The sequence below is a fragment of the Gekko japonicus genome, unplaced genomic scaffold, assembly GCF_001447785.1.
Source record: "Gekko japonicus isolate JY-2015 unplaced genomic scaffold, Gekko_japonicus_V1.1 scaffold229, whole genome shotgun sequence".
In the NCBI taxonomy this organism is placed as follows: Eukaryota; Metazoa; Chordata; class Lepidosauria; order Squamata; family Gekkonidae; genus Gekko; species Gekko japonicus.
This window is the reverse complement of record NW_015166426.1, coordinates 1,594,706-1,616,398: the sequence shown is the minus strand read 5'-3', so window position 1 is coordinate 1,616,398 and position 21,693 is coordinate 1,594,706. Positions and strand designations below refer to the sequence as shown.

Sequence of the window (21,693 nt, the reverse complement as noted above, 5' to 3'; positions counted from 1 at the left end):
ATTCTCCAAGCGGCCATCTTCTTATGGGGCTTTGATGTCTGCTGAAATACTGTAGCAACTTGCAACAGGTATGAACAACTTTGATTTTATTTTGTCACATATCCGCACTGTATGTTCCTTTACCTATATATTTCCCCTTGGATATTAAAAGCCTTTCCACCACTGCCTAAGCAGCCAACACAGAGTGTCTCTCCTACCAAGTTCTGAGCACATACAACAACACGTTTTTCCTAACTGAAAAGCAGGAAGCTAAAGTGACAGGACAGGAAAGGAAATGGAAAGAAAATAAAAAGACAGAGGGGGGAAAAAACAGCATTTGCCTTCTTTTTCTGTTTCTTTGCGTCTTCTGTTTCTCATTTATTTATGTGAAAAAGCAACTTAGTCCCTTATTAAACTCAGTTCCTTATTACTCTCCATATGACCAATAACACAGTTATTTCTGATACACAAGATGTGTTTGGCTTCAGATGCATGTTATAATAAATGGTGCTTTTCAATATTGGGTGTGAGCATCAAGAGGAATGGGTAAAGTGGTAGGATGCAGTTTTCTGGCAACAATACTTGTCTTCCAACTGCAGACGGTGAATGACAGAGCTGGAATAATTCTCCGCTTGAGACTTTGGAGGTCAGTACCAGCTGGTACCATCTTCTGACTTCCTATAGCGAAAAGTGTTGTTGTTTTTTAAATCACTACATTGCTTGTGTTCCTTGCAAGACTCTATTCACAGTCTGCACATCCCCTTATCTTCTCATATGGAAGATGCAGGGCTGGTTTATGCATCAAAACAAAAAGAGAGATCAAAAGGCTGCTAAAATCTGGAGGAGAAAAACAAGAACAGCTGTGCAAGGGGGAAAATGTCCTTTGTTCCCAAATGTATTTTGATATATCATTTTTTCTCAAGGGAACACAAGTAAGGTAGTTGAATCTGCTTAAGCTCTCAATGCTGGAGTTTTAAAAAATTCCTCCTGCTGGCAGAGTGTTTCTGAAATCAAAGCAGCGGCAGACCTGAGCAAGAATGCTGACTGATTGAACAGAACCAGTTTATTTCAAAGTTCATCAGGAATGGAAGAAATATATGCAGTTTAGAAAGCTATCCTTGTCCCCCCCCCAGCTGTTTCACATACAAATTCATCATTTAATGACTTCATCATACAGTGTGGACTTTTCTGTGTGAATGGTCATAGATTATTCCTCACATACAGAATGTTCGTATAGTTTCCTAAAATTTCTAGCATAATGGAATTGGCTCACATACAATCATCAGGTGTTGACAAAGAAGTGACACACATGCATGTATGAACCAACCCTTATGTGATCAGAGCTGTGTTAATAACATGGCTGGTTTATGCCTGCTTTGTTTTCTGAAATTAGTTGTAATGGAGACTGTATTTCCTAGCTGTGCCTTGCCCTGCTCCCCCACCAGATGGCGGAAGAGAGCTTCATTCTTCCTCTAGGTTGCTACTCTGCAGTGGCAACCATCCAGTGCAGTTCTATACACAAACTGTCACTCTTTTGCAGAGCATTTCTTCTTCTGTAAAAAACATCCTGATCTAAAGCTAGTTTAAACTAGAATATTTTGATTGTAGCCAGTTTTAGTCCCTTCAGGTAATGTCAGGAAACAGGCAACAGCCCCTGGATCTTACACATAAGCTGAAGTTGCAATAGAGCCAATTGACAGCTGCTGTGGAATATGCTCAGTCTGGTCCAGAGGTGGCCAAACTGTGGCTCTTTCACACATATTGTGCAGCTCCCAGCAGGGTGGCTGGGGAAGCTAAATATCACTAGCAAACAAATATAATTGGACAAATAAATATAATTATCAATATCTGCTTTTACCTCTTTTGTTATTTTTGTTGGTAGTCTCATTTAATGTTAATAAAAAGCAAATATGCATATTTTCCAACAAAAACATGTAATATTTGTTCATGTCTTGTGGCTCTCAAACATCTGATGTTTATTCTATGTGGCTCTTACATTAAACAAGTTTGGCCACCCCTGGTCTGGTCTAATAAACAGCATGCAGAGCCTGCCCTATTTCCTCACATCCTGTGAATCTTAGACTACAGCATCCATTTTCTAATCCTTGTGCTGCCATGGCTAATGGTCAAAGTAGAAACTGCAGGCAGAAGTCTAGATGGGAAACTTGTTGGGTATTACAAGTTGAAAACACTCAGTATATCTGGGGTTAAATGTTTGTTTATGTTACTCACAGGAAGTCACATGTTTCTCATGTAACCAATGTTCTTTAGCTGTAGGATGCCCGGGAATTTTCTCCCTGATCTAGGAATTTGATTGGGACTAAAGTGTCAAGGTATATTACCATTTTATGGCTTCTCTTCCCGTCTTTGTTTGGTGTTCTGAAGAAGAAGAAGAAGAGCAGCCATAATCTCTCTCTTCTAGTTTTGTCTTTGTAGAGTAAGGATGTAGCCGGTTATGCTCTGTTGTTATTTTCATCCCACTTACCCTTCCCATGCTAGAATGTAGTAAAAACTTTATATTTTAATCACACATGGACTCTCAGTCTGAATTATTTTACTCTGGCTCTGCTGGACTATCTTATCTCTGCTAAATACCATTTTTTCAATATCTCACTATCAACCAACAAAACTGTGTATCAGTAGATTCCTCTAAGCTGAATCAGTGTGAGCTAGCTCACAGTTTTTTAGCCTCCAGCTCACACATTTTTGTCTCAGCTCAGGAAGGATAGCTCCAGAGCAAACTAATTCATGCAGTAGCCAAATTGCTGTAATGCCAGTGGCTCACAAAGTAGAGTTTTTGTTCACAAGACTCCACAGCTTAGAGGGAGCATTGGACCTGAGTTGCACGAGTTGCAGCAGGCTTATGGCAACTGTCAGGTTTTCAAGGCAAGAGACATTCAGAGGTGGTTTGTCATTGCCTTGCCTCTCTGTAGCTGCCCTGGAACTCCCTGGTGGTCTCCCATCCAAATACTAACCAGGGCTGACCCTGCTTAGCTTCCAAGATATGATGACACTGGGCAAGCCTGCAAGCACTTGAGCTGATTTCATCTCTGCTGACTCAAATGTTCTGCTTCATTTTAGCGCTCCAGAGTCTCAGGCAGAGGTCTCCCCCAGTTCTGCTGCCTTCGATCTTTCATGTGTAAGGACTTGAATGTGGGACCTAGAGAATGCAAATCACATGCTCCTCTCTGGAGTTATGGTGCCTTCCATGTCATTTGTATTTTGTTTCAGCCACTAATTATTATTTCTTCTTACTTTTTGACATTCAGTTTAACACAATAAGCTACAGTTGGCTTCTTAGGGGTGGCGGAATTGTGCCCATTGCCATTGTACAAAGATTTTAGTTCACACACAAATCACTTTCAGTTTTTCTTCTTCCGTATTTATAAAATTGTTAATTGCATCGACTCACTTTGTGTAATCCACCTTGAGTCCCTGTGGGAAAGGTGGACTATAAGTAAACAAATAAAAATAAATAATAAATGTCACATAAATATTTTGACAAACATTCTATAACAACACGGTTGGATCTGATAAAGTATTTCGTTGATGTTTCAGTGTTTTGTGAACATCCGAGAGGTTTTCCCCCCTGATTAAAGTTGGAGGGACACTTTCTGCTTACCTTCAGAAAGAACTGTGTATCTGTGTGTGTCAAAGCTCCCAGAGCAAAAGCATCCTCATGACAACTATTGCGAACGTCACCTCCCGGAATCCTGCTGCTTCACTGCCCAAATGTCTGGGCTCAGGGAAAGAAATGTGCTTTGTTTCTGTGACATGGTGATGCTTTGGGGAGAGGAGGGAGGTTGCCAATGCCTGCCTCTGTGCAGGAATCCCAGACTTCCTCAGTGGTCTCACATCTAAATACTGATCAGGTCTGACCCTGCTTAGCTTCAGAGATCTGATGGGATTGGTCTAGTCTGGGCTGTCCGGGTCAGAACATATGCTAGTGTACCCGTTTAGAATGACTATTTATCAGTCACCCCATGATTTCACCTTGCCAAATATGTTTCTCTAGGAACCACATCCAGCTGGTAGCTCAAGGCACTGACTGTTTGAAAATATATCAGTATTAACAAAAGTGAAGGAACTATTTTAAACATGGGCATACTTAGAGAACAAGAATAAGTTGGCTTCCTTTCTACTTAATCACTGGATTCATTCTCTGCATGTTGCTGATGTCTTGGGGGGGGGGGGCCTTCTACCTGCAGAAACATCATTTTAAAATGGGATTTTTTGCACAGCACTTGTTCATTTTGGTCCTCTTAAAATAGACAGGAAAATATGAATGGAATAGGCCAATAATTCTAATCTCTGCAGATGGCTTTGTGTAAGGGGTTCAGTGTATTAAGGATTCCTGATGAAGGAATGCAACATGCACTAAGAAAGTGTGTGGAAATGTGTTCCCTCATATTTAGGCAGTACTAGTGAAGACAGAGGCTTGGATCCTATGACACTGGGCCAATCTGCATCTAGCATTCGCTCTGCTGTTTTACCAAACCCATGCTGGAACAGAAATTCCCCTCTACATTGCATGCCACGTTCACTTTGATTGATGGTCGGATTTTATGGCAGTGTCCAGACTGCATGCCACTTTCACTTAATTTGATCTCTTGGTTTTATGGTAGCCGTCTGCATAGATTTATGGCTGTTTTATGGCCATTTAGGGGGTGACTCTGCAGTCAGTATGGAGTTGGCCCCGGGGTATCTGAATGTGGTTTTGAGCCACATCTTTTTCTGTTCCCGTGTGGGTTTGGTACAACGGCGGAGCAAATGCTAGCTGCAGACTGGGCTACTGTTCATCTTTCGTTTCTTTCTGTCTTCTGTGGAGGCTTTCCTCCAAAGTGGCACTTGCTTCCTCTGCCGCTAGCAAGATCAGTGTTTTGCAAGGAGCCCTTACATGTGCAGAAGGGCTAGCAGCAGAGGAACCAGACGCCACAGCAGAAAGAAAGCCTCCTCTGAGGGTAACAGTGTCATCATAAGATCCAAGCCAAAGTTTCCAATCCCAGTTGTCCTTTATACCTTCCTTGGGTCCTAAGATGCTGAAGAGAAAGAAAGACAAATGTAATTATTTTGCTATCAAGTTGCAGCCAACTTATGGTGACCCTGTAGGGTTCTCAAGGCAAGAGATGTTCAGAGGTGGCTTGCTGTTGCCTATCTCTCTCGGCTTCCCTTGCAGTCTCCCATCCAAATACTGACCAGGGCCAACCCTGCTTAGCTTTTGAGATCTGACGAGATCAGGCTAGCCTGGGCTATCCAGGTCAGGGCTGGGCGGTTATATAATTATTCAAAAGAAATAAAAATATTGCTAGTCTGTCAGAGGTAAATTTGCAGGGGACAACCAGCTTGTGGAAATGGGGTGCTTAACTCTTCCCCCACTAGATGATTTTCTGATTCAAACTGCTCATCTTTCAGTTTTAAAATCTTTTCCTCCAGCTGACCTCTAAGACCAGAATTGAGCCTGAATGCGGGTGCTTAACTCTTCCCCCACTAGATGATCTTCTGATTCAAACGGCTCATCTTTCAGTTTTTAAATCTTTTCCTCCAGCTGACCTCTAAGATCAGAATTGAGCCTGAATGGGTACAGGCGGCCTCAGGAAAGGGCATTTTTCAGAGGAGAAATAGGAGGTACAGTAGGAATTGTATTCTTCATGGCTTCCTGTGGATCCTCCTGTATCAGTATTTCTGTCTCTCTCAGTCCTGCTATTTTGGAGCAAGAGTCCAGTAGCTCCTTAAAGACTAACAACATTTGTGGCCAACCAGCTTGTGGAAATGGGGTGCTTAACTCTTCCCCCACTAGATGATTTTCTGATTCAAACGGCTCATCTTTCAGTTTTTAAATCTTTTCCTCCAGCTGACCTCTAAGACCAGAATTGAGCCTGAATGCGTACAGGCGGCCTCAGGAAAGGGCATTTTTCAGAGGAGAAATAGGAGGTCCAGTAGGAATTGTATTCTTCATGGCTTCCTGTGGATCCTTCTGTATCAGTATTTCTCTCTCAGTCCTATTTTGGAGCAAGAGTCCAGTAGCTCCTTAAAGACTAACAAAATTTGTGGCAGGGGATGAGCTTTCATGAGTCACTGCTTACTTAATCTTCTGAAGTGAGCGGTGACTCACAAAAGCTCATACCCTGCCACAAATTTTGTTAATCTTTAAGGTGCTACTGGGACTCTTGCTCTTTTCTATTGCTACAGACAGACCAACGCGGCTGCCCATCTTGATCTACTGTTTTGGGAAATGTATGGGTGAGGTCATGCGTGTGGCGAGATAAGATCAAGTTTTGCCCTTAGTCGGCTCCTGTTGAATGTGTATTAGAATCCCACAGAGCTACACTTTGCAGCCACGACATCTTGTGTGCATTTGTGATAGTCTAAATAGGCAGAGAGGCAAGTTTAGAAAACAATTTTATTAGACAAATTATTTAGACAAATTATACACAGAAAGCTCTGCCACTTGTAACTGAGGCCTCCAAAATGTGTTTTGTATATCAGTATAATAGGCAACACATTGAAATAATTGGTTTATCACTAAAGTCACCGCAACATCTGGTATATCCCTATAGCTTGCTGTAAAGAAATTTCCTTTTGTCCTTTTAATTTTTAAAAATCAGTTGTGTAGGAGCTCATGAATGTTACAAGGGGGAAACAAGTTGTGCATGCTTTTAAACACTTGTACCCTGGAAACAAAATGGCCTTGTTGCATGATAAGAAAATTGTTCTGCCTTACACAGTAGACAATATTATGAAGATTTCATACAAAAAACAGTGACAGTACAAGATGCTCTCCCGGAACAGAATTAAGCATCAAAACAGAAGAGATCTGAAGAATATACCTTGAAATTTTTCTCCTAAAGCAGATCACCTAATTGGTTCCTACAGTCAAGTCCTAGCCACAGAACTGAGTTAGGTTAAAATAAGTATTTAAAAATAAAAATAAAAAAAATAAAAACACAAGATAAGTTGGCTTGCTTTCTACTTAATCGCATTTTAGTTTTTAAGGATTACAACTGAAAGCTCATTTTACGTTCTAAACAGGTAAGATTGTTAGCTTCAAAAATGCCGGAGTGCCAAAGGAGGCACCGTTTTCATTGTCATCAGTAGACTGTTTATCGTTCTATACAATTGGCACTCACGTCAAAAATACATCTATAATTGAATATGTAATAAAGATTTAAACAATAGCCCATTCTTTTTCTTTCTTTCCCATTCTTGGAGTAAGATAGGATTGCAATTAAGGCCACACCGATATTTCGCAACAGCTCCCCCTCCCCAACTCGCACCACGCCTGCAATAATTGATAGTATTGATTTTGAAAACAAAGATTTATTAACCTTCCACGATCTGTTTTTCAAGACCTTGAAAGCTAAAATCAGCTGCCCCTGGATGTGGTATCTACCTAAAAGTGTTACCCATTTTGCCAAAGCAGTTCAAAAATAAAAATGATCACCGTTAACCCTTATACACTGCCAAAAAGCCAATGCAAAAACTTAAACCAATGAGTTACATCTAGGTACAAACATTACATTGCCCTGGATGTTCTAATAAAAAAGTATAAAATATGCTCTACCAAACAATGCAAATCAGAATAACATTAAAGCGCCCTGCCTTTTCTTTGAGAAAAGACCCCCCTGCCCCATACATCTTTCCAGTATACAACACATTTTTACTAAAGCTTTATTAGACTGCCATTTTATAGATATATACATTTATGTATATATACATATACCAAGGTATGTATATGTATATATACATATGTATGAGATACTAATTTATTTAACAGAACAGAGGCTTCTGCCATATGATACAGTTTACTGTACATAAGAAAAAAACCCTTTTAAACACTGTACAATCACATAAAGGTCATATGCACTGTTGCAGTGCAGAAGTAGATCTAACTGTAGTCTTTACTGGCATAGCAATGGCTTCTTGAAATCCTACAAAAATTGCATTCTCATATTAGGTGGCCTGAATGGTCTCTCCCTTCTCTTTCTCCTTTCTTTCCTTTTGTTTTCTGTAAAAACTGCAAGGGTTTGCCTTTGGTCCACAGTTAAAAGGACGCACAACAGCAGCGAAGCACTGAATGAATGTAGCAGAACAAAGAGAAAAGACTGAAGTTATTGCAATTAATCAGACTTAGGAGAAATAACCCTCTATCTTTGATGCAGACTCAATGTCCATATCCTATACTTCAAGTATACGAAATATGTATTAACAGAATATTAATGGAATAGAATTATTATTATTTTTAAATTGTGGCTCAGGTTGCATTCCCTATATCACTTGTTTCAGAGCAATTCCCTTGACTGTAATGAGTTGGTTTCAATGTTAGGGCCATAGTATATTCTAGAGAACTCTTACTCTGGAGTCACAGCAGTTCAGTCAGTGAAACTCCTCAAGAGGAGTTGGGTTGAAAATCACGGCCTCAAGTAGTATGAGAGAGAAAGTGAGAAAGAGGAGGGGGAGAGGAAGGATAGTGAGTTGTTACTAATACTCCTGATTTCGTTAAAAAAAGTTACATCCATGTTAGTCCCACAATATCACAGCTGCTCCTTGCAAAGGGAGTCCTAAAAAGAAACAGTGACAAAACACTGTTTGAAACTTTATATGGAGGTGCCTCGGTCTGGGTCGTTACCGATGTTGAGCCCTAAAGTCGGAGTTGGTTGATATGGGATCGAGGACATTGTTTTGATAGGACTTCTGAAAAAGCCCCCGTTTGGCGCCCTGTGCCTAAAAGGGCCAGTTCGGTGCTCAGGAACACTGCCAAAAGAGAATCCAGAAGCAGCTTTAGCTGAAAGTGTACGACTAAGAGTCTGGATCTGTTCTGGTATGAAGGTTGTAGTGGTGATGTGAGTGTTCCTGAAGTCACTGATTTGCTCCAGTGCTTGGCGTGTTGGTAAAGTGTCAATGTCCAGGGGAGTCAAGTCAATGGACGAGGTGGAAAACTGTTTATGGGGGCTCTCGTCATCTGTGCAGAGGCTGTTCACACGTCTATGGAGATGTTCCAGATCAATTTCTTTGTCATCCTGGATGAGGAAGAAAAAACAAAGAGGAAAAAAGGCAACTTATTCACTGTTTTGGGGGGGGGAGCTCAAATGGAACAATCTGGACTTATTCAGACAAAGAAAACAAGGCTTGCTAGATGCCACTAGGCTCAGAGAGGTCCCAACTGTCCTTTGCCAAAGCATCGGCCAAGTCTGAAGAAAACGTACAGACAAATATTGGGTTAACTTACAACTACCGAAGCAGGATGTAAATATCTGTGATAACTCTTTCCTGCAGGCTGGAACTGAGTGGTTTAGAAGGAATACAGGTGCACTTTCCCCTTCTAAGGCATTCATCTCATAATGTAGCATCTTAAGCACTTGGCTATAGATAGTTAGATAGATAGATATCGATAGATGCTTAGAGGGAAAGTGAAAATGAGGAGCTAGGATGCCCATGATTCAGAGCAATGACACATGGATAACAATTACTTTTGCTTAATGAAGATGAAGTATAGTGTAGAATTGGAGGGTGGTGGAAGAAGGACTGTGAAAGCTTATGTTTTCTGTCTGTAGATCACACTACGATTCTAAATGTCTCATGTTTGCTGTCTCATGTTGGGGAAGGACCAGTAAGATAACAGTGACGGCATCTCTGCCACCTTTCAGCTCTGTCAGCTCTGAGAAGACTATTGATAGTGAGTGGACATGTGTGCTTTGCACAGTAATGTTCCTACTATGACTTGACAAAGCAACCCCTCCCCCCCTAGTCACCCTGAGACTCCCGTTCATTTATCATTCACGGCCGTTAGTGTTCTACAAAATACAATGCCTGGCTTCCTAAGTGGACTGTTTGGGTAAGTTATGTATTGGTACTGCCAGGGCTATTTTTGGGCAGGAACGCACAGGAACGGAGTTCCGGCTGGCTCCCAAGTTGGCCCCGCCCAGCAGGAGCTCATTAGCATAATAGGCCACACCCAACAGCAGAAACTCATTAGGACTGGCTACATTAGGGGTGTGTGGCCTAACATGCAAAGGGGTTCCTGCTACAAAAAAAGCCTTGGGTTTTGACAACAAGCAAGGTAAACAGAATAAGAAGCAAAAGGTGGGTGTGGCTGGATGACCACACTTCTGGTAACATGGGGGTGTAGCCTAATATGTTAATATGCTGTGCTGTCAGGGATGTGGCCTAATAGGCTAATGAGTTCCTGCTGTTGGGTGTGGCCTATTATGCTAATGAGTTCCTGCTGGGCTTTTTCTACAAAAAGAGCCCTGGACTGCACTACTGTTTTAACTCTCTTTGGGTGATTGAACTCTGGTGCAACACTTGTGATCAGTAAAATTACGAGAATCTTTGCATGCAGATCTGGGGCAAAAGGGTATGACCCAGGAAATGGGCTGTCCCTTTTTCTGGGATTCCACTTCCCTCAAGGGAGCAGGTTCGTAACTTGGGGGTGCATGACCTGGAACATCTAGTTTAGATTACTGCAATGAGCTCTATGTGGGGCTGCCCTTGAAGACTGTCCGGAAGTTACAGTTGATACACAGTGCTGCGCAGCCAGAGTGTTGACTGGAGTGGGTTGTAGAGGCTATATCACTTTAGTCTGATTCCATCTACACTGGCTTCCAATTTACTTTTGGGCTCAATTCTAGCTGCTGGTATTGATCTTTAAAGTCCTGTAGAGCCTGGGACCCACATACCTTAAGGACCGCCCCTTCCCAAATGAACCTACCCGTACACTCCAGTCATCTTCAGAGGCCCTGCTTCAGTTGTCCCTGCCATCTGAAGCTAAATGGGTGGCAACCCAAGAAAGGGTCTTCTCAGTTGTGGCACCAAAACGTTGGGACTCTCTCCCCATGGAGATTGGTTTGTCTCCTTCTAGTGGTGTCTTTGGATAGCAGGTACAGACTTTTATGTTTCGCCTGGCAGACCACCAATAATGGTTGTTTGTCCTTCTAGTGTTTATGTGTTTTAATTGAATTATTTTACAATTTTAACTGTATTTTTAATTGTTTAAATATTTTTAATGTTTTTTATACTCACCACCTTGTGGATCCTGATCAGGTGTAAAGGTGGCATTAAAATATTTTAAATAAATAAATAAATTTAAAATTCCTATAGATTGGAAGCAAATTTGGAAATGTTAACAGTACTTGTAGCTCCATATACAACCACAATGTTCAATTTTCAGTGAGACCAAGGCCTTGGTCTCGGATTGCCTTGGCTCTGATTATTTCTTTATTTCAAGGATCTGTATTATGCAGTCTCCAGAATTTCCCAGAGGTAGGCATCTGTAGAATTCACTCTTCATTCTTCTTTGCAGAACACAGAATTATCAATATGGTTAAGACCACAAAGGGAACACAGTTTAACAGCTATAAATTTAGACATTTGGTGTCTTCATGAGAAATTATCTCTCCCTCTGTCTTGCTATCCATCTCACCCAGTTTGAAATATCCACAAGCAAATGGATATGTGGATTACTTTGACAACATACTTTTTACTGCATTTGAGTTTAATGAAAGCCTGCGTGTAGGCTAGACTGGTAAAATGTAAATTATAGATAGATAATTATGAACAACTGGTGTGTGTGCATGTGTGCATGCCTGTTTACAAGAAGCTGGGTTTAACCACTAGATTACAAACAGATTTGTTCTTCTAGGTGTTAAAATGAAAATGCCTGTATTCAAAAAGCTATATCCAAAAAATGGTTATTTATTTTGTTATTGCACCAACATAAAGCACCCAGCGTTTTCATAGGGCACTTCCTGGTGCTTATTTTCTCAAAAAATTATAGAGTGACCAAAACGCTGACATGGATAACAGACATTTTTGCAAGCCAGATGCCATCTGTGTGCTGGTCTGAACTGACTGTGGCTTAATCCAAATGTACTAATAGGATCATCATAGAGGTGCGGGAGGGGAGTGTTGCCAGGTCCCGCCCAGCCACTGGTGGGGGATGGGGGGGTAGGACGGCCAGATCCAGGTTGGGAAACTATTGGAGGTTTGGGGGCGGAGCCTGGGGAGGACAGGGACCTCAGTGGGGTACAGTGCCTGAGAGTCCACCCTCTAAAGCATCCACTTTCTCTAGGGGAACTGATTGCTGTAGTCTGGAGATGAGCTGTAATTCTGGAGGATACCCAGGTCCCATTTGGAGGCTAGCATCCCTAGTGGGGACAGGAGGGCAGAAATTATCATGCAAAACTAAAAAATGGTACCACCAAACTACTTTGATAAGAGTAAGAACATAAGAACATAAAGAGAAGCCATGCTGGATCAGGCTAATGGCCCATGCAGTCCAACACTCTGTGTCACATAGTGCCCAAAAACCAGGTGCCACCAGGAGGTCCACGAGTGGAGCCAGAACTCTAGAAGCCCTCCCACTGTTGCTCCTCAAGCACCAAGAATACAGAGCGTCACTGCCCCAGTACTTTTTCATGAGTTACTTCCTGTTTACAACTGTCACTGGGGAATCTCATGTGGGCCTGTGCTTCTCACTAGGGACCTTTCAGCATGACCAAGTCCTTTGTGCAATCAAAATGCATTATTTTTATTTCTTGTATATGGCCCACAAGACTTCCCTCATGGTTCTGTTTATGTCTCAGGGATGGGTGGCAACCCAAGAATCAGCCTTCTCAGTTGCCTACAAGATAGGAAAGGAAGACAGGAAATGTGAAGACAAGTAAAATAAATGGGAAAGAAAACTTGACAAAAGTCTCAGATATGGGAAATGTTGGGCCCTGCAGACAGAACTGGAAAGGACAAACAAAGGAGGTTTGAATTTGGGGTGGAGGCTGTACAGAGTTGCCAGGTATGCCCTGGCAACCCGCAGGGGGTGGGAGACTTACTGACAGGAAAGCTAGGCCCAGGCCTGCATCACTGGTGATGTGGTGATGTTACTTCCAGTGTGCAGTGGAAATGATGTCATCATGTTACTGGCAATGCAGGGAAATTCTGATATTTGGGCAAAACCTCTATGGTAGAAGTCATTTTTACTATAGAGCTTTTGCCCAAATACCAAAGTGTCCCTGCATCACCGGCAACATGATGGCGTCACTTCTGGTGCAGGCCAGAAGTGACATTTCTGTGTTGCTGGTGACACAGGCCTAGGTCTAGTTTTCCTGCCTGAAAGTTCCCCAATGACCAGCTGATTGGCACCAGGGGAAGGGCCCCGGAGCAGGGGATCTGCTGCCCCCAGCAGGGGCCTGGCAACCTTAAGGCGTTATGTATTTCAAATATTGACTTGAATATTAGGATTGCTAGGTCATTTTCGTCTGCCAGCAGGGGGTGGGAGAGAACTTCCTGGGAGTGGGAGGGCAGGGTGATGTCGCCACACGTGATGTCCCTGGCATGATGATGTCATGTGGAAGTGATGTCATCATGCTGGGGACATCATGCCCAGCCACGGGTGTTGGGGGTGGGGCTTCCCCCTGAGCAAGCTGGAGCCCCTCAAATCCGAGGATCCTCTGCTCCCACCTGGGGGCTGGCAACCCTACTGAATATTGAACAATCCAAAGCTTTGGCTGCTGATCTCTAATAAGATATTAATTCAGATCTAGGGATCTGTCTGGCATGAATATCTGAAAGTTCTGTCAGGGTTATCAGGATTTTAGATGGAAATTTGGGATATATGCCATTTTCAAATAGGTTTTTGCCCTGGGTTTGATGCTGTTCGGAAATGCTCCCCCCTTGCTTCCACACAGATTTGTGGTACATTCATCCACCTCCTCCAGCTTCCCCCGATCTTTCCCAAATCTGCTTTGCTCCAAGGTTTTGAGAAGGACTGCAGAAAAGCCTGGACGTGTGCTGTGTAGCTGGGAAGGTCCGTATTTTCTTGGTCCTGCCCTGATGACAGGCATTATCCCCACAGCAGCCATTTCCTCCCCCTGCCCACTGTTTCTTTTAATCAGTAACTAAGTATTGTTATATCTATGTAACATCATGACAGTATGTGTAACAAGACATAAGAGGAAAGGCATACTTTTGCAATGGAAGGGGCTAGAGACTTACTTGAATGTACTGGAAATTCAAAGAAACTGGTACACATATTGTTATAATGTTGTATCAGTATAGTGATATTCAACAGCAATTCTTTTTAAGTGGAAAAGCTGTGGAAGTGTGGGGTGGGGGAATTGTCACTGCTGGGGAAACTGTGGGGAAAACTACCACGCAGAAGCCCCCATTGCTGCTGCGCTGTATTGGCTGTCACAGCTGCAGCAAGGAAATTATGCATGCCAGTTTCTGTGAGGAAAATATCTTGTATTTATGAGAAATGCTGCATGCATGTACACCTATTGGGGTTGCCAGGTCCTGTCGTTTGGGGGGCATTCCAGGGGTGGGCGGGGATATCTCCAAGCCCTGTCCCCAAGCTGTGGCCACCCCTCTCCCTCCCCTCCTGCACAGATTTAAATGGTTTCAGCAGATCGGTGGGGATTTAAATGGCTTCAGCAGGGAGGGAGAGGGGCTGTTGCTGGCTGCAGCTCTGCTATTAAAAAGAATCTCCACTGGGTAATCAGCCCCATGCCCTGCTGCTGCCACCCCTTTAAAGGGTCTTTTTGTGAGTGGAGCTGCGGCCAGTGACAGCCCCTCCCTGCTGAAAGATTTAAAGGGCCCTTCAGATGATGGGCGGGCCACGTGCTCCTCACCAATCAGCTGAAGCCCTTTAAATCTCTGCAGAAGGGGAGGGAGAGGGGTGGCCGAAGTTTGGAGGTGGGGCTTGGGGGCGAGGCTTTCCCCGCCAGCCAGACGTGGGGGAACCCTGCCCCGACGTGGGGGCTTGCAACCCAACACATATGCAGCATTTCTTACATGTGATTTCGCAGCACTTAAGATTGTTAAAAGAAGCAGTATTTTATAGTTAAATGGCAAAATATTTTTTCTTATAGCACTTAAAAAAGTAATGTGACAACCAGAATTACAATATTATTCTTACTCAGTACCAATACATGCTCAATTAAATTCCTTGCAGGGAAAATTTGTTCTAATGTCTGCTGGCATGCCTTTGTAGCCAATCTTTCAACTTTCATTCAGGCCTGTACCTTCAGACTGCTCTAGCTGTGATTATTTATTTATTTATTTAAAGGATTTATATCTCGCATTCTCCAGCATCTGCCCAACTTGGGCATTTACTGAATTAACGTTAATGTATTATGGGTTTGTTTAATGTCCTCTCCTTTTATTTTTTTTAAAAAAACTCTTCCCCAAATTTTAATTTAAAAAGCTACGACCACTTACATGCTCAAAAATCAGCAAAACAGAAAACCGATATAATTCCATATCACAGGCATTACACGTGTATTCCGATTATCTATTGCATGGGTGGGTAAAGCGCAATTTTGTGAAGTTCCCTAATGTCCTTCTTACATTTCTATAAAATTGACAGTTGGAGCGAGGCACATGAGTAATTTAGAGTGTGACCTAATGACTAAAGTGGGGTAGAAGAATGGCTTACTATCTGGGGCTGAGATGCTTATACTCATTTTCTGATTTGGAGAATTAATTTATTTCCATCTAATCCAGCATTCTGTTTCCAACAGCAGCCTATCCATCCAAGAAGCATACAAGCAGGGAAATACAACTTTGTCCCCAACACCTGGTATTCAGAGGTAATCTGCCTCTGAGCATGAGGGTTGTATTTATCATTCTTTTAAATTAGAGTTTCTATGAAAAGAGAGCTTCACTGGAGCAAGTAGGAAGAGTTTTGACTGGGTTGAACCAAAGGAAAGTGTGAGGGCTGGTGTGGTGTAGTGGTTATAGCATCAGACTAGGACCTGGGATGACTGGGTTTGAATCCCTCACTTGACCATGTGAAGCCTGCCAGGTGGCCTTGGGCCTGTCACAATCTCTCAGCCTAAACTACCCTCACAAGGTTGTTGTGAGGATTAAGTGGAGGGAGGAACAATGTGAAAAGCTGCTTTGAGACCAATCCAAGAGAAAAGTGGGATACAAATACATATATAATAACATCTTTGCTTTCAGAGTTTCAGATTCTACTTTTGGGTAGTCATCAACCCAGATCAATAGCTATACTTTGTTCTGATAGCCGTATCTGAAAAATAATGCATTAATCTAGTTGGTATGTTAGCAAAGTGACATGGTTGCAACATTTAGAAGGACACAAACCACTATGGGTATCTCTCCATGAGGTAGGGAGGAGGAGAGATTGTATTTATACATTGCCCTTCACTACCCGAAGGAGTCTCAGAGTGGCTTACAATCCCTTTCCCTTCCCCTCCCCACAACAGACACCCTGTGAGGTAGGTGAGGCTGAGAGAGCTCTCTTGAGAACTGCTCTTGAGAGAACAGCTGTAAAAGAACTTATGACTGACCCAAAGCCATGACAGCAGCTGCATGTGGAGGAGTGAGGAACCAAACCCGATTCTCCAAGATTAGAGTTTGTGCTCCTAACCACTACACCAAACTGGCTCTGGTAAACTGTTTGTATGCAGAAATGCCTATGTGGGTCAAGCTGCTACTGACTACATCAATGCAGCCCATCATTTCCATTGTGTGTGTGTATACTCCAGTTGCATCCACTTATTCAAAATCAGCATGTGCCACATGCAAACAATATGGTAGTTGCGATATGGTATTTGTATGCATTTATGTGTGGGGAGGGTTCCACGTGGTTTATGGTTAGCTGGCAACCACACTGCAGTAGTAACAAGAACAAAGCCTGAGTTTGAAAGCTTGCAACATTTTAAACAATTAGGTAGTTTAAAATACCATTTTTTCAGTCTGCATCTGACATAGCTTAAGATACTGTGACAAAAGTTTGACTCAAAAAACTGCATTTGCCTGAAAATATGCACTGAAGACCCCACCTTATCATTATAGAAATGAACATTCTTAACCTCTGTATTAGTCTTGGTGAAATCCATTCATTCTTCTTAGCCACCACTGATGTCTCATCATGTATCATTCTGTGACAGCAGAGATGTCACAGGACTCAGGAGTGACACTGACAGAACTCACAACATTTCAATCATTGACTAAAGGTCTGACAAGTGTGAGAGATTTGAATTAAGGGAGTTGTTCCTATGCGATGTAAAGCCATCACGAACTAAGATATAATAAGTAGTAATAGTCAAAAGTCAGAATAATAACCTAGTTAATTGGATCTAACCAGGGCTTTCTTTCTTTTTTTGAAAGAGGTGCTGGAACTCTCAAAAAGGAAATGAAATTTTCAGTCTGTATACTGAAAACTCATGAACTTTTAAACATTTAAAAAAGAATTTTGTTGAGGAGGTTCCGGGACTCCATTCCGATGCATTCCCCAAGGGGAAAAAAAAAAAAGCCTTGGATCTAACTAAATGTTTGGAAAGTCTGAAATTAGATTAAGACCTAGTGGCTTGGATTCCATGGAAAATCTACATTGACAAAAGGGATCTGTGTCAGAAAATTGGGAATTCCTTATCTCTCCCCTCCTGTTGCAGCCCAAAATATCCTCTAGAATGCTGCTCTGGGGGACAGGGGATCCTGAGAAAAAGCATGAGTGGGGACTGGGGAGTCAGATGTTTGCAGCAGGCAGAAGGAATCAGTAAAAATTGCCCTTCCCATCATTAGGAATTTCCTGCTAGATCCAAGCCAGTATGCTTTCAGCTTTAAAACTAATTAAATATAAAACTTGTGGCATTTTCACAAGTGATAACTAAAGACACTTTTCAGTATGGAGTACCTCACCTATGAATATTGTTAGTGAAAGCTAAAAACTGGAAAAGATCCTTTGTTAAAATGTTGGCAAGTCAACCAAACATCTTCATTTGATTTATGGTAGCAGGAAATGCAAATGCCCTATTTAAGCATCCTCTTTAATGATGGTCAGATATATGATAGGGTGAAATACTTGCTCTGTTGGCCCTGGAGAGTAAAAGGAGATCTTGGCCTATCAGAAGTGAGGATCAGCCTGCAGATTGGGCTCTTGATCCTGCTTCTGGTGTTATATCTAAGGAGGGACTCATGTTGCTCACCTATAGCAAGGAGCTCCAGAAGTCAAATGGAGCCTGCAGAAATCACAGCAGCTGTGATCTCAGAGCTCTCATTCATACATTCGGCAACAAACTCACATCACTTACATGCGTGCAGATCTTTGTTCTAATGGTAGTTTGATGGTAGTTATTTTAATGACTTAAAAAGTGGCATGGCGTTCGGTTAGCCCAGAGGTCTTTAGCCGGGGGGTTGGAACCCTCGGGTGTGTCACAGATCTCCTCATGCTGGGTTGTGAGCCCCTATAGTTGCCATTTTTTCTGCTTTTTGGAAGGACCCGGTGCATAGGAAGCTAGGGTGCTATGCTGCCTGGCTCTCTTTGCATGCATGCTGAGAAGAGCAGGAGGGACAGGAAGATATGAATAGTAGAAAGGATTCTTCCAGGGCTCTGAGCATTGATTTATTGCTCACTACAAGATACCTGTTTGTCTGGGCTTTCCTATTTCCAACTCCTTCGGTCTGCAGCCCATGGTACTGGCATGGGCACCAATGAGGTCGTAATTCTGGCTTTCCCTCTTCCTGTCACATGACTTCCTATCACACGCTTACAGCTCAGTGGATCTCAGGTTTGCAAATGTTGAAAACCACTGAGTTGGCTTGTCTATTTTTTTTTAAATGTCCTCATAAACACATTAAAACTTCTTCTGTTTAGCTCTTATTTGGCTCCGTTTCTTCTTTCACTCAGTTTCTTTAAAATTTTGGGTTTTGCAAGTCTCTGCAATGTCACTGTTGAGTCTGTTACATCCCAGAATGATACATTATCTCAGCTGATGTCAGAATGAAAAAAAAGGAAAAGCTTAGGAGCAATATTCTCCCAAATGCCACCCCATGACCCACACTTTGACCCCTGAAGACATCAAAATGAGACACCACTCACAGGATGGTTTGTGCATAGCTCCATAAAATGATTGCTCCTCTTCTTTCACGCGTGCCTTGATCAACAGTGAAATATTCAACAATGCGGACATTTAAATTATCACCAGGCTTCAGAGTTTACATCCCATTGAGATTAATGGGGACAGGTCACACTTCTCTCAGTGCTACTGTTTAAGGCTGTCTGCAGACACAAGCAGACATGACTGCATGGGTTACTTTGGTTCACAACTGGAAAGTTATCTTCACAACCATAAAGGCAATTTTTCATTACAAAAAAAAAAAAAGGAGTGAGAAGAAGCTTGCATTCTAGAGCAAAAGGCAGCCCCTGGATAAGTGGGCCCAATATCACCTCCAATTTGGGGCTCTAGAAGAGCCAATGGATTTCATGGATAGTCAAAATGAATGTTAAGATCAGTTCATAACCTTTGCAGCACTGAATGAACCCCCGTACATTGGATAAAGAGGGTATTCAGCACATATTTTCATGCAAAGTTCCATTTATAAATGAAACTTTGCAAGGTAACCTGAATTCATAGACTCAGTTGCAAGCCTGCAAATCATGTATTACATAGCTAAGAGAACACTTTACAGGGTCCGTTTCCCCCACATTTGAAATGTTCAACATCTGAAGTGCCTAAGGAGCCTTTTTGCCCCAGGAAGTAAGTCACAAGGATGAAGTTTGTACAAAGTTTCTTCTAAACAGCAGTCTGCTAAATCTGAACCCTAGACGGATGGGTACTGTCACACTTTCCTTCTGTCAGCAATCTGATTTACTAGACATATTTGCTATGATAAACGGCTGCCTAAAACGAGCAATTCACAAATTCAGATCAACACATCAAAATAGGCAAGAAAACATGCTTTAAAATAAACACTTTCTGTGCTGTGTAAAATCAAGTGCAAGTTCACATTGAATTCATAGATGGTGATGAATTTTGTAAATGCATCCCATTCTCTAAGACAGAAATATGTAGATGGGAGTTTGGAAAGCCGATGAAAGCAGATTAGGGCTGTTTCACACATTAGGTATGGGCAAATCTGGGTTTGGCACCATACAAGAATGAGAGAGAGGGATGCAGTGAATTACAGCTCACTAATGTGTGTACCTGGAACACATTCCACTGCATTCACCTTTTAAGTATGCATTTGGAATACCCCAAAATGTAATGTGTGAAGCAGACCTTAATAGCACTAAGGAAATTAAAGCAGTTAATAGATGCCTCTTGTAGTGAAGACGGTACACAAGGGTGTTTGTTGCCTGGAGAGCCAGTAAACCAGATCCCAAGACCCATGTGGTCTAGATCCAGCCAAAGAGGTTCAGGTCTTTTCAAAGGTCTTTTCAATTTATTGTATTTTGGAAATGAGGGGAGTTTTAAGAAACAGTTTGTGATATGGCACTGACGTCTGCTGGTCAACAATCCATCCCACTGTTTAGGCCCATGCCTCTAGATACAAATAAAATAATTCTTTGGTTCCCTGTCTTCATTGAAAGGTACTGGCGGAAAAAAAATCAAGTTTTCAAGTTTTGTGAATACCATCAATGCTCATTGGCTGTCTTTGTTTAAGCTAAATCACTGATTAAACAGCTGAGACAGATTTAAAAGTTTAAGAATGCAATACAGAGTTGGCAAGTTTAAATCACACTGATTGCAATGGGACTTTTGCCCATTTAACCTTTTTGATATTGTACCCTAAATAGTTTAAAAACTCCTCATACAACACAACAAAGATGAATTCACATGTGAGGGCAAATGTTGAGACTAGGACTATTTTCCCAGTTAAAGCATTTTAGTTAATTAATTTTCTACCTTTTAACCAATTAATTAGTGCACAGTTGCTTTTTGAGATGTCAGGGAAGTGTCAGAGAATTTACACTTTAATAGATAAAAGTTATCACTCATTGTTGGAAGACTCTCCCCAACAGTTTTTTTCATCTCTTATTACTCTGCTGCACCAGGATGAAAATGACTTTAAAGTAAGCAAGTATACCCTGACTTCCAGGTTCACTGATTAAAATTTGACCCAACTGAGTAATCAACTAAAGCTTTATTGGTTCATTTACCAATTAAACTAATTAAAAGTTCCAGTCTTAATTATCAGACAGCAGTAGAACATGGATCTTATCAACACCAAGATAATATTAATTGCTAATTACTAATAATGCCCAATTATGATCTCTAAAATTCAACAGAGAACAGTAACTTGGAGTAGCCATTATCCACTGCACAGTTATATGCATTTAAGTCCCACTGACATCAGTGGTGAAAACTATGTAACTCTGTGTTGGACTCTGGTGTGATACTGACTTCTTGAGACAAATACGTTCAATTTTCACATTTTGGTGTTTAGAGAGCTATGTGTAACATTTCAAAATACACATTTTCCTTCTCACCTCTAATGCTATGGTGAAATGGAAGGGTCTCATACCTCTTTTGAAGGAACCCGAGAGCCTTTTCTTTTATTCCACCATGTTTCCAACATTGCAATTAAACAGGAGAGAACAATTCCAGCTGCCAGTATGCAAAATACACCCGCAAAGCTCTTAATGTCCAAAGCTCCTCCTTTATATTTGGGGTCCACAGAAGAGTACAGGTCACACTGGCCATTCTTTGGCCACCACTTATGCTTCAGTAGGTCCATGTGTCCATTCTGCTGAAGTTCTAGAATCCTTGGGGAGAAACCACAAAATCATTTAGTCTGTTAGTAATAAAGACAGACCTACATCCCAAAGCCCGGGGTATCAGGAGAAGAAACCCGAATTTCTCAAAAGAGGTGGTTCTGGTATCCAATTACAAGGCTACATCAATAACAACTAACACATGACTAATGTTTTAAATGACCAAGCTAAAAAACTAGCATCTGTGCTCAAACTCCAGT

The 21,693-nt window shown here is 41.9% G+C and overlaps 1 protein-coding gene across 1 annotated transcript in view; it reads right to left on the bottom strand.

Annotated features, from left to right (window-relative positions):
- Nucleotides 1–8,382: 8,382 nt before the first annotated feature.
- The window catches only part of LOC107110907 (glutamate receptor ionotropic, delta-2-like), a 1,200,243-nt gene continuing 1,186,932 nt past the window's right edge, over nt 8,383–21,693 (bottom strand). The window contains 2 exon segments of the mRNA XM_015411751.1: nt 8,383–8,996; nt 21,244–21,484. Coding sequence (XP_015267237.1) covers nt 8,574–8,996; nt 21,244–21,484 — 664 coding nt within the window. The 3' untranslated portion in view covers nt 8,383–8,573.